General features: G+C 59.4%; 1 protein-coding gene across 1 annotated transcript; it reads right to left on the minus strand.

Moving 5' to 3' along the window:
- Window positions 1-615: 615 nt before the first annotated feature.
- PROZ (protein Z, vitamin K dependent plasma glycoprotein) lies at window positions 616-9983 on the minus strand. The gene is made up of 8 exons (XM_043477578.1): window positions 9643-9983; window positions 8427-8590; window positions 6119-6143; window positions 5619-5732; window positions 4367-4498; window positions 3996-4081; window positions 2735-2852; window positions 616-1976 (listed from the first exon to the last, which is right to left on the minus strand). Exons 1-8 carry the CDS (start codon window positions 9719-9721, stop codon window positions 1462-1464), a joined length of 1233 nt encoding a protein of 410 aa, XP_043333513.1. The 5' UTR covers window positions 9722-9983; the 3' UTR covers window positions 616-1461.
- Between the last annotated feature and the right edge of the window lie 2142 nt (window positions 9984-12125).

Consider the following 12125-nt stretch of genomic DNA (forward strand, 5'->3'; position numbering starts at 1 on the left):
TTTGATTTGCTTACCTCACGTGACTTGTAACCATTTTATTAATTTAACACGTGATGGATGAGCAGTTTTCATTCTGTGCCTCAGCTGCCCTGCAGGCCTGCAGCGTTCTCAGCAGTGGTCTGTGTTCAGTGGAAGTGAAAATGTGAGTTCCTCAGTCATGTCCGGCTCTGTGATCCCACGGACTGTAGCCCGCCAGGCTCCTCTGTCCATGAAATTCTCCAGGCAAGAATACTGGAGTGGGTAGCCATTCCCTTCTCCAGGGGATCCCCCCGACCCAGGAGGCAGACCCAGGTCTGTGCTGCAGGTGGCTTCCCTGTCTGGGCCACCAGGGAGGTACAGCCCATGAGTGCAGCAGGGCGAGCCCCGCGTCTGCCTGCTGTTTGTTGTAGGCATCAGGCAGGGTTTCTGCCTCAGCAAACACAGATTTGTATGGCAGATTAATGGCGGCGGCAAGACTGCAGATGTTTTTGCAGGATTATTCATGTAAAACCGCAGTGCTCCTTTGCTAGATTTCAAATCTTGGGCAGCCGATGACCTTAGTTTGAAGATAATACCACCGCACTTTTGGGAGTTTAAACACAATTCAGATTTTTAAGTCTAACAATTCAAAAACACTTTCATTTCTGATATTATACTTTAATCCCAGAATTAACGTTTTTTGGCCAATCTGCAGATGCATTGGCCCATTTCTCCGAAAGGACCTTGGCAAAAACAAAGGAAGGCAATGGAGGAACAGTAGACTTTGAAATCCTACCAGTTTTCCAGTCAGAAGAATGTATAAATCACAATTCTAACCCCTTAAAACAACGCTGCCTTCCCCAGCAGCGCGGTGCCTCATGCCTGAGCCTCTGGATCCCACCCGCCTCGAGGCCCCACCATGGGGTCCAGGGAGCTCAGTCGTGAGGGCCGCTCCATTCTCCGTGAGCCAGGCACCTCCTGGCTTAGAAATGATGCGTAAGTACACAGCACGTCCGTCCACGTGCTCTTGCTGTCACTTGGGCGCAGATGGGGCGGGGTCCTGTCTGTGGGGGAGGGCGGCTGCAGTCTGGGTGGGACTCGCTGGTGGGTTCCGGGCCGCTTCGCCCTCTTGGGGCCTGCAGACCCTCCATGCAGAAGTTCTCCCCAGACGTGAGCCATGCACGGGCCCTAGTTCCTCCCCTGCGCCGCCTCCTCCCGGAGCTCCACACCCCCGTCCCCCCACCCCCCGCCCCCCGGAGAGCTGGGAGGTCGCTGTGCTCGCAACTACCCCCGTCCCCCCCAACCCAGAGTCGCTGCTGTTGGATTGAACCCCGGTTCCCCAGCCGGTTTAGGAAAGCGCTGTTTGGGGTCTGTTTTTATTGCTGGACACGCCTCCTTCCCTCCTAAGGGCTCAGGTCGGACGAGAGGTCCCGGAAGAAGGGCCGCAGGTGCCCACCGCCCACCAAGACCACCCGGCACTGGTTCCCCGTCGCGCCCCTGACCCTAGTCGCCTCTCGGACTGGCGAGGTTCGGCTGCTGAGTGACTTGCCGGAGCCAGAGCGCATATCTAGGGACCTTGATGAGCAGGAGCGGCCCGGGCCCTTCGGGAGGCGCGGCGCCCAACAGGCCGGTGAGGAACCAGGCGCCCCGGTGCTCCCGGGTCACCGCGCCGCCCGCCACCCACCGCGCCGCGTCGGCTGCCGCGCCCCGCTCGCAGCCGGTCCGTGTGGTCACCGTGGCATTGAGGGCCCGGCCGCACTCCGCGGGCTCCACGTGCATGACCCGCAACCGCAAGGGTACCATCTCGCGGCCGCGGAGGGTCCAGCCGCCCAGGACGCCCGGCTGCGGCAGGAGGACGCGCTCGGCGAAGTCCGCGTCGGCCGTGCAGACTGGCCGCCCGGCGTTGGGGCAGCGCACGGGCCGCGCCAGGTCCAGCAGGGCCACGTCGTTGTGCCCGGTGTCCGCCTCGAACCTCGTGTGCACGTGGACGCCCTTCACGCGCACCCGGAAGTCGGAACCTGGAAGGAGGCGGAGCCGGGCTCAGGGCGACTCCGTGCGCCCTCTTCCCCCCGCGTCCCCGCCCCTCCTGCGCCCTCTGCCCCGAGTACCCCAGCGGGGCCTCTCCCACACTCCAAGTGAGGCATCCTGGGGGCGCGGCGGGAGCACAGTGAGGGGAGGCTGAAAAGGTCGGAAGAAATTAGGAAGACCCTCTCAGAGCGAATCAGACTTGCCTGTTCAGGAGTCATTTTCTAGGCTGATGGCCTGTTGACTGAAAAATGTCTGAGGAAGGAGGGTAAAATGCATTCACTATTCGCGGGTCCTGGGGACTATGGAGCAGTTCGCAACACAGCCCAGGCCCCCTTGAGGACGGGGGTCTGAATGCTCCACTTCAGCGTCAAACCAAGGGCCCCTCTCCTCGGCTATCAAATTCCGCATTGCCTGCGTCCTGTGCCCAGAATTCCGCTAGCTAGTCTCCGTTGCTTTGACTGTATGAGTGACCTCACCAGCGGGAAGCTAAACCGAGTCTGTATTTCATTAGAAACAAGAATTCGAGATTAAAGGGCTTCTTTTTATTTCTACCTGGAGAAGGAAACGGCAACCCACTCCAGTACTCTTGCCTGGAAAATCCCATGGATGGAGGAGCCTGGTGGGCTACAATCCATGGGGTCGCAAAGAGTCGGACACGACTGAGCGACTTCACTTTCACTTTTATTTCTACATAGGATAGTTTTTGTTTCCGGTGCCATCTTATAAAACTGAATGACAAAGTACTCACTCGTTTTCACACTAATGTTTCTGTACAATAGTGAGCATTTTGCTGTTGTCAGCACAAAGTTGTCCTGTATTAGAACACCCCCGCAGAAGTCTTTTCCTTCAGAATTTGTTAGTTTTACCTTTAAAAACCAAAACAGACAAGAAAGAGTTAGTGTCCCTTTGCAGCATTTGGGGCAGCACGGTGTTGTGGTTGAGAATGTGGGGCGCACACCCTCCAGCCAGCCCAGCGCACCCACCCATTACTGAGTCCCACTCAGCGGGCGGAGGCGGGGCGAGAAGGGGAGAGGTGAGCGAGGGATGCGCGGGGTTGGGGGGGGCAGTCAGCAAAGGTGCAGTTCCGGGGAGACCGAGCCCCAGCCCCGGCTCGGCCCTCATTTGAGCTCCCCTCCCGTGACCTGTCCAGTCCTGGTGGTCACTTAGCTGTGGCCGTCGCTTGGCCAGGCCTCCACACAGCGGCTATGTGCTTCCACCTGGCCAGACCCGCGAGTAAGCGTCAGGTGAGGGAGACACGCTCCGCACCTGCACACAAGTGCGCACGCGCAAGCGCACGCGCACGCGCTGGGTGCTGAGCGGTAAAGCTCTCTGTCAAGTGAAGGTCAGTATGGTTACTGAGCACTTGCGATCCACTGGTCCAACCCAGGATGTGCTGCAAGTGAGAAATGCTGTACCCGACACACCCGAGAGCCAAGACTTAGGTAGAAAGAGGAAACGTAAATATCTCAGTTTTTAAACTCTTCATTACGTGTTGAAATAATATGTAGATGTATTGAGGTAAGTAAAGCACATCATCAAAATTAATTTCACCCGCTTTCTATGCACGTGGCTGCTAGAAAATTTAAGTCAGGTCTGTGGCCAACTTGGTGTTTCTCTTGACACGGCTGAGGAAGAACGGGGTGATCTGTATTAGAGGCCTGGGATGCAAGGAAAATACAAAATGTAGGTAAACCCAAACCCACACTGGTGGTATTACTAAAAATAGTGCTTGTTTTGTGGGGGTACTGGAAAAGCTAGAAAAGAATAAAATACTGGTCAAAGTAGCAGATGAGCATAAAGGAAAGTACTTGAAATAGTTTGGGAGAAGGGTCAACATAATAACTTCATGTGTTGCTAAGTTAAAACATACCACACTGAAGCTGTGAGTTCAGCATGAGAAAGTGCTTTGAAGTGTGACGTGGAGGTTGTGGATAGTTTGCCTAAATCAAAGAAAGGAGAGAGGACAGACAGGTGAAACGTAAGGAAAGATTAAAATGTGTTTCTGTTACCTGCCACGGGAAAGGCGGAAGGTTCTGCTGGCTTCGCTGGGGCCTCTGGCAGCACTCAGAACCGAGGGTTCCACACGCACAGCTGTCTTCATTGTGGCGGCCACACAGAAAGGAAGGTCAGTGCCTCCCAGGGCAGGCGGCGGGGTGACCACGGTGCTGACCCTTCCAGCCTGTTCCGTGGTGCCCATACACTTCATGTATATGCAGAGCAGGTGGGATTTCATACCTGCTCTCAGAGACGGTGGGGGGGCGGGTAGGGGAGCCTGGCGGGGGCTGGGAAGCCCTCTCCCCACCCCCCGGCCACAGCAGGGGAGGTGGGCTTTCAGAGTCGCTGCAGAGGAAGGCCCGGGGTATGGGGGGAGGGGACTCACCGAGGGGGAGGCAGGACCTGTGGTCTCCGCCCAGCTTGTGGCCCCTTGCACAGCTGCACGTGTAGGACTCCGGTCCCGGGTGGCAGAAGTGCTGACACCCGTCCAGCCTCAGAGGGTGACATTCGTTTTTAGCTAAAAAGAGAAAAAGGGGAAACCAGAAATGTTACCCTGGAAATAGACATTCTGAACTATCCTTTAGTCCATCCTAAAGGAAATCAGTCCTGAATATTCATTGGAAGGACTGACGCTGAAGCTGAAACTCCAATACTTTGGCCACCTGATGCGAAGAACTGACTTGTTTAAAAAGACCCTGATGCTGGGAAGGATTGAAGGCGGGAGGAGAAGGGGACAACAGAGGATGAGGTGGTTGGATGGCATCACCCACTCAATGGACCCTGAGTCTGAGTAAGCTCCGGGAGTTGGTGATAGACAGGGAGGCCTGGCGTGCTGCGGTCCGTGGGGTCGCAAAGAGTCGGACACGACTGAGCGACTGGACTGAACTGAACCGAACTGTCCTTGAGCGTGGGGCTCTGGCTTTTCATTCCAAACGTGCTCCTGTGAGTGTTTCCATTCGGTGTCAGGAACGAACGGGGGTGGAGCCGGCAGGCGGGGTAGGGTCTGCGAGCTCCTCACAAGGGTCCGCGTGGCCCCTCCCTGGGCTCACTGCCCACCAAGGCAGCCGGAGTTCTTAAGGGGCTTCTTCGAGGTGGGGGTCGGGACGGGCAGGGGATGCGTGTGGGGTGAAGCTGGGAGCCTGCTCAGCGCGCTGCACTTGGGCCGAGCTCTCAGGGAGGCCGCTGGAGCAGAGCGCTGGCAGGTTCCGCGTTAACGTCGAGGACACAGCAAGTTCATTTCTACACGAAGGGGTCTCTGGCAGGAATCGGCTTTGCCCCCCCCCGCCCCCCACCCCCTCCCCGCCGCCCCAACCCGCAACGTTTAAGGGACATCAGGTGATGAAGCTGAGGACGGTCTTGCACCCACGACCCAGGGAGCCGTGCCGTCGGGGGAGGGGCGGGGGCCCAGGGAGGGGCGAGGGTGGGGGGGCAGAGCGGGGGTCCCTGGAAGGGGCAGGGGTCCCAGGGGAGGGGCGGGGGTCCCAGGAAGGGTGGGGGTCCGGGAAGCAGCTGGGGGGGTGTTGCGGGAGAGGGGCGGGGGTCCCAGGGAAGGGGACTCCCCAGGGAGCAGTGGGGGGTACGGGGGAGGGGCAGGGGTCCCGGGAGGGGGTGGGGGTCCGGGGAGGGGCAGGGCTCACCGAAGGCGCAATTGGGGCCTTCATAGCCCGGCGCACAGGTGCAGGCGTAGCCGCGAATGGTGTCCTGACAGGACCCGTTGTTGAGGCAAGGCTGGGAGGCGCAAGGGGAGCCGCCTGCGGAGAGGACGCCCCACGCGGGTGACCCCCTGACGCCCCCGGCCCAGCCGGCCCGCCTGCCCCTCTAGGACCCGTCTCCTTGCCGAGAGGCCTCCTGGAGACCCCCGGTCACCGTGGTCCCCAGACAGCACCCCCAAGCCTCGCCTTCCTCAGCTTAACCGGCTTCTGGCCGTCTGCACAAGGCCCATGGGAGCCTGGGGAGCGGGCAAGCTTCCCCCTCATCCCGCGGCCCGGGGCCCTTCCTTTGGGTCAAGGTCCAGGACCCCAAGGCTGGACACTGGGAATCCTCTGGCCTCGAGTTCTCAACCCTGGAGAGTGGACTGTCTCCTCCAATTGAAGCAAAAAGCAGAGGAGGCGGTGGGCCGGGTGGAGGGGACACTCACCCATGTATGTCCTCCAGAATTCATCCTGTCCGAGTGAACATAAGAGTGTTAGAAATCAAACACCTGTTCTTCCACCTCCTCCTGGGGCTGGGCTTGAAGATAAGAAAATGCTGACTCTGTTCACTTAGTAGGAAAATGCTGGTTGAGACAAAGAAAATGAAATTCTCTACATTTATTTCACTTAAGTGAAGCAAAGTCGCTTAGTCGTGTCTGACTCTTTGTGACCCCATGGACTGTAGTCTGGCAGGCTTTTCCATCCTTGGAATTCTTTAAGCAAGAACACTGGAACTGGTTGCCATTTCCTTCTCCAGGGGAACTACCCCACCCAGGGTTTGAACCTGGGTCTCCTGCTTTGCAGACACACTCTTTAACCAGCTAAGCCACCAGGGAAGCTACATCTACTTAATGCCCTCTTTAACATATGTTCCGGGTTTCCCAGGTGGCTCAGTGGTAAAGAATCCGCCTGCAATGCAGGAGATGCGGGTTTACTCCCTGGGTCAGGAAGATCCCCTGGAGGAGAGCATGGCAACCCACTCCAGTATTCTTGCTGGGAAATCCTGTGGACAGAGGAGCCTGGTGGGCTGCAGTCCATCGAGGACAGACGGGACTGAGTGACTGAACATCCACGCGTGCTCCACGTCCTGCTCGGGGTGTGTTTGCTGTGACCCACTTGAGGAAGGGAAAGTGTCAGCAGCTGAGACGCAGCTCAGACCCCGTGGCCTCCGGGGCACCTCCCCTCCCAGTCGTCTCCAGGGTCCCCCTCCGCAGAGTGCCGGATGCAGACGTGAGAGACTCACACTGCTTTTTCCATTTTATAAGCCAACTCAACAATGATGGAAATTTGTAAATCGCGTATGGGAGGTGTTATTTTCTGGCGAGGCGTCTAAAGGCAGGAGACTACTCAGGCGTAAAGCCTGGAGGTGAGTGCGTGAACAGGCCACACACCGCCCCGGCTTCCAACAGCTCGAGTGGGGTTGCAGCCTCGGTGGGAGAGCCCAGCTTTCCCTTCACCAGGAAGTTTTCATTTCTCCCGGGTCTATGATAGTCTATGTCAGAAAAATTTTCTTATACATGGGCACCCGAGAAAATATATTTTAAAACAGCTAAAAGATATATTAGAGAGAGGCTTCCCTGGTCCCGTGGTAAAGAGTCTGCCTGCTGGTGCAAAGGACACAGGTTCCATCCCTGGCCCAGGAAGACCCCACGCGCCTCGGAGCACCTAAGCCTGCGTGCACAGCGACTGAGCCAGCACCCTAGCGCCCTCCGGCCGCAGCTGCTGAGTCCGCGCGCCCAGAGCGGTGCTCCTCAAGAGGAGCCACCGCGCCGAGAAGCCTGAGCACCGCAAGGGAGAGGGCGCCCACCTGCCACGGGAGAGAGAGCCTGCAGTGGAGAAGCCCCGCCACAGCCAAAACAGATGATACACAAGCAGACCTTAAAACACATGTGGTGGTGGTTTGGTCGCTAAGTTGTGTCTGACTCTTGGGACTCCATGGACTGTAGCCCATGTAGTCTCCTCTGTCCATGGGATTCTCCAGGCCAGAATACCGGAGCGGGTTGCCGTTCCCTTCTCCAGGGCATCTTCCCAACCCAGGGATCAAACCCAGGTCCCCTGCATTGCAGGCAGATTCTTTACTGACTGAGCTATGAGGGAAGCCCCCTTAAAAAAAATATATATATATATATATATAATATATATATTCAAGAAACAGGTCAACATTTGTTCAGAATTGACTTTAAATATTGCTGCCTTGATATGTAAAGCATATTACATAGTTTGCTGTTCTGCGAATTTACGCAAACACCCAGCCCCTCTGTCTGCCCCCTGACAAGCCTCTGGGTAACTGAGACAGGGGAGATCGCCGCCTGGTCTTTAGTGTACGTGTCGTCACTTCTGATCCAAGTTGCTGATTCTGAGAGATGTTCTTACGGTGGAGGCATCCTAAGGAGGATTTTTGTGTTGTTGGTACATTGAAACCATGTCATCTCTATTAAAAGTACTAAAATCTGGCAGAGTCCTGACAGGCTGAGTGACCTCTGTGAGGAGTCCGGCTACTCACTGCACTAACTTGCTGAATCTGAAGGAAGAGTCTGCGGGGTTTAGGGGGACTAAGCTGCCATCGGGGTCCCCCACCGACAGGCTGGGGAACGTGATTTCCCTGCAGTGTCCAATTCCTCGTCTGTGCAACCGGGTTAGATCAACCTCCCACGAACGTGAGCAGGTTCCGTAACTGAGTCTCTCTGGGAGAGCACGCCCCCTAAGGCGGCAGAGTAATCGGAGAGCGGGAGCGTGTGTGGCGGGGATGCGTACCGTGGACTCGTCGCGTTCAAACACTTCTCTCGCCTCCTCATAGACACAGACCTCCTCAAAGCACTCCTTCTCTAGATGCCCCTCGAAGAGCTCTTCTAGGAGGTAGGAGCCGGCTCGCCGCCACCTGGCCAGAAGTTCGTGCGCTTTCGAAGCGGGAAGGAAAACTGCAGGGCAGGACGGGGGTGCAGGCGCCTCAGTGCGGCTGCGACCAAGGCCCTAGGGCCAGGCTCTGGCCGATGGGCAGGCAGACCCACGCGTGGCCCTCAGACCCGGGAAGATCAACGTCGTCCTCCTGCTCCTGATGACACCGGGTCCCAGCCCTTCACATGCAGCCAGGTGATCAGGACGGAGCTTAGAACAGGAGGGCAGGAGCCCAAGAGTACGGGGCGGAGAGCAGGCTGTGTCCTCCGGGCAGTCCTCTGCCAGGACGAGAGCCCTCTACTTCCAGCTCAACCCGATTTGAGAAAGACCGCGTCTCTGCCATTGAGGCGGACGGGACACGAGATTACTGCTGTTTCCAGACCCCAGGCTGAAAGCAGTGACTGAATCTCGGGAAGAGGTTCTCCACCAGCACCCCTGTCCCCTCGGGGACTGTGTATCTTTCCTCTGAGCGGTGCCAAGGGTGGCCTAGGCTGGGCAGGGGTCTCTTCCTGGGTCCACTCGGGCCGTTAGGAGGTTGCAATCATTTTAATAATATACTTATCTAACCAACAGATCCAGAATACTACTGTTTCAAGACACAACAACTGTTGAAAGAAACTAAATTTGCATTCTGATTTCTGTGCTAAAGCTGTGCAGTCGGGTGTATTTTGAACTCCCGGCAACCTGATTTTGGCTGCCAGTTGGCGAGGAGGCACCGTGGCCAGATGGGTGGCGGGGGTCCAGGGTCCCCCGTCTGCAGTCGCTGGTTTGGGTTCAGAGGTATAGGAAGGTTGAGGAGGGGGGGTGGGGCCCTGGGCAGGGGCCCTGGAGGGGCTGGGGTCTCCTCAGAGCTCCTTGGAAGCTGTGCCCCATCCTGTCCTGAGCCCCAGACCTGGCAGCTAGCTCTGTCTGGGCCCCTGGGGACCTCAGAGGACATGGTTACTTCCGACATACTCGACACAAACAGCAGAGACTGGGAGCTGGGCGCATGCCACCCTGGTCCTGCTGGGGCCCCTCGGCTCCCAGAGAAAGCCCCCGAGCGCCGCCCCCCGCCACGCCGCCCGAGTGCACCTACCTGTGGGCCAGGCGGCGTGCGGGGCGAGAAGGGCTAGGACCCCGAGGATGGCGAGGGGTGGCAGGATGCAGCCGGCCATGGTCAGCCGGCGGCCAAAGTCCCCGCCGGCTCCTCGTGCAGGGCGGCCGCGTGGGGGCAGGGAGCCAGCCCCGCAGAGAGAGGCTGCCCTCAGAGGACACTGCGTCAGTGCGGTCAGGGTCCTGCGTGCAGGCTCCACTCCCGCGTTTCTCTGTTAAAGCAGAGAGGGAAAACGATGGAGAAATGGAAGCCCAAGGCAGAGGGACGTGGCGCTGGCTCGTGGGGGTGGAAGTGGGAGCCCGTCAGCGTTCCGGGGGGGATGGGGAGGAGGTTTCACCTCTCCCTGGTGCGGGAATGAGAGCCAAGAGCACAGAGCCGAGGCTGTTTAGGACAAGTTGGCCACCGGGGCCGCCTTTGGGAGGAACCTGAACACAGCAGTGAGCAGACCACGCCCCCAGGGAGGGGGCTAAGGCAGGCCCTCGGGGGCAGGGCCAGGGGCCTCACGAGGTCCACAAGGCCAGGCCGGGCCCGGATAGGGAGGCCGGGCCCGGATAGGGAGGCCGGGCCTGCGGGGTCTTCTGTCAAGGGCGGGGGAGCCCACCACCGCCTCCCGGGGAGACCAGCTCCCTGGGGCGCCAAGTGCCACGTGGGGACACGCGCTGAGAACCACGCTCAGCACGTGGGGGCAGCAGTCCGCTGACTGTGCCGGGGACAGCAAACGCACAGGGCGGTCAGCCCGGAGTCCACCCGGGGACACTGCGCCCGTCCGTCTCTGGGTCTCTGTCTCTCTGGCTGCCGGTCTCTCCTCTGTCCCCGCACGGCCCGGGTGTCGGGTTCCCGCCTGCTAAGGTCCCTGGCAAGAACTCCACGTGCCCCCACCCTGCACCCTCTGAGTCTCCCTCAGACTCTGGTGCGGCATGTTTTCCTGGGCTATCTTGGTCTTGGATGTGGGCACCATGGAGGCCCCGCTGAGCCCTCTGGGCGTCGTCTTGGCGGGCACACCCCCATGTGGTCATGATGCACCCTGGCTCTCATCCGGAGCTACGCTGTCCTGCCTGTGGTTCAGGACGACCTTCCCCGGGCTCAGTGGCTGTCGTGAGAGCCCCACCCTGCAGCCCCGAGGGCTGGGGGCTGCACCTGCTGCAGGCCGGCCCCTGGGGGCCTCAGGGACCCTGCGTGTGCCAGCCCCCGGCGCTGGGCCTCTGCGCCCCCTGTGCTCCTGTGTCCTCCCCACAGGGACCGTGGGTGCTGGTGAGGGGGCCCCCACTCTCGGGAGGGTGCTCAGACGCTGTCCCCCATGTTTCCTCTCTGTCAGCCTCCTGCTCCTCTCTGTTCCCAGAGGAGACTTCCTCGGAGATGTCCGGCGGACCAGCTATCCTGGGGCGCAGGCCTGGCACAGGTCCACCTCAAGACCAGCCTTGTCTCCCTCCAGAGGGAGACGCTCAGACCGTGAGGCATGTCCTCCCAGGCCCAGAGTCAGCCCCGTGAGGCCCAGGACATACTCCCCACGGTGTGACCGGAGCCCCTGCTGACACTCCGAGTCCAGCTCCAGTTCCTGCGGGGACGGCTCAGCCCGCGGGTGGTGGGGGCCCTCCTTTCCCAGGGCCCAGCCCCCTGCCCGCTAATCCGTGGGCTCGGCCCCGACAGGGGGACACGCGAGCGTGATGGGAGCCAGGTTCCCCAGAGCCGTCTCAGGACTCTGAACAGCCGCTGTCCGAGAGCCCACCCAGGTCATGCTGCCCAGAGGCCCCGGGTTCACTCTGCCCAGAGGCCCTGGGCTCACTCTGCCCAGAGAACCGGGCTCACTCTGCCCAGAGGCCCCGGCCCCACCACGCCAGCCTGACCTCCACCACCCTCTCTGTGGGGCCTCCCTTTGTGGAGGTCAAGGCGGGATGCTCGGGAACAAACCCTCTGGTTTGACCATTTCTGGGAAGCCTGTTTCCACTGATTTTTCCAAACTTGCAATATCTCCTGTTTACAAAACTGTCTGGTGACCCCTGGGGACTCTTGGGATGGAACTTTGAAACTTTGCTTTGTTGGGTTATGCAAAAGGCAGCTGGCATGGTAAACAGCAGGGCCTGCGGACGTGACTGTGTCTTTGAGAAGCATGTCTGATTTTCCTGACTGAGTTGAGGGCCCGGAGCTGGTGCAGGTGGGCGGGCTTGGCCTGGGATGTGACCATTCAAGGAGGGGGCCCCTCCCACAGTCCCCCCGGCATGCGCCCAGCATGAAGGGGCCCTGGGGGGCAGTGGGGACTCGTCAGAGCTGGGTTAGTGCTCAGGACTCTGCCTGGACCTGGGACTTCAGAGCCCCAGCTGGGGACAGTCACCCTGGGGGTGTGTGGGGGACTTCAGAGTCTGTGGGGCTGGGCCTGGGGGACTCATTGGTGAAGCCGGTAGAGAACTGGCCGATAGGCCAACGTCAAAACACCCTTGCAACAGGAAGCCCTCTGGGCCCCTCTTCCC

The sequence above is a fragment of the Cervus canadensis genome, chromosome 9 (genome assembly GCF_019320065.1).
Source record: "Cervus canadensis isolate Bull #8, Minnesota chromosome 9, ASM1932006v1, whole genome shotgun sequence".
Taxonomy (NCBI): domain Eukaryota; kingdom Metazoa; phylum Chordata; class Mammalia; order Artiodactyla; family Cervidae; genus Cervus; species Cervus canadensis.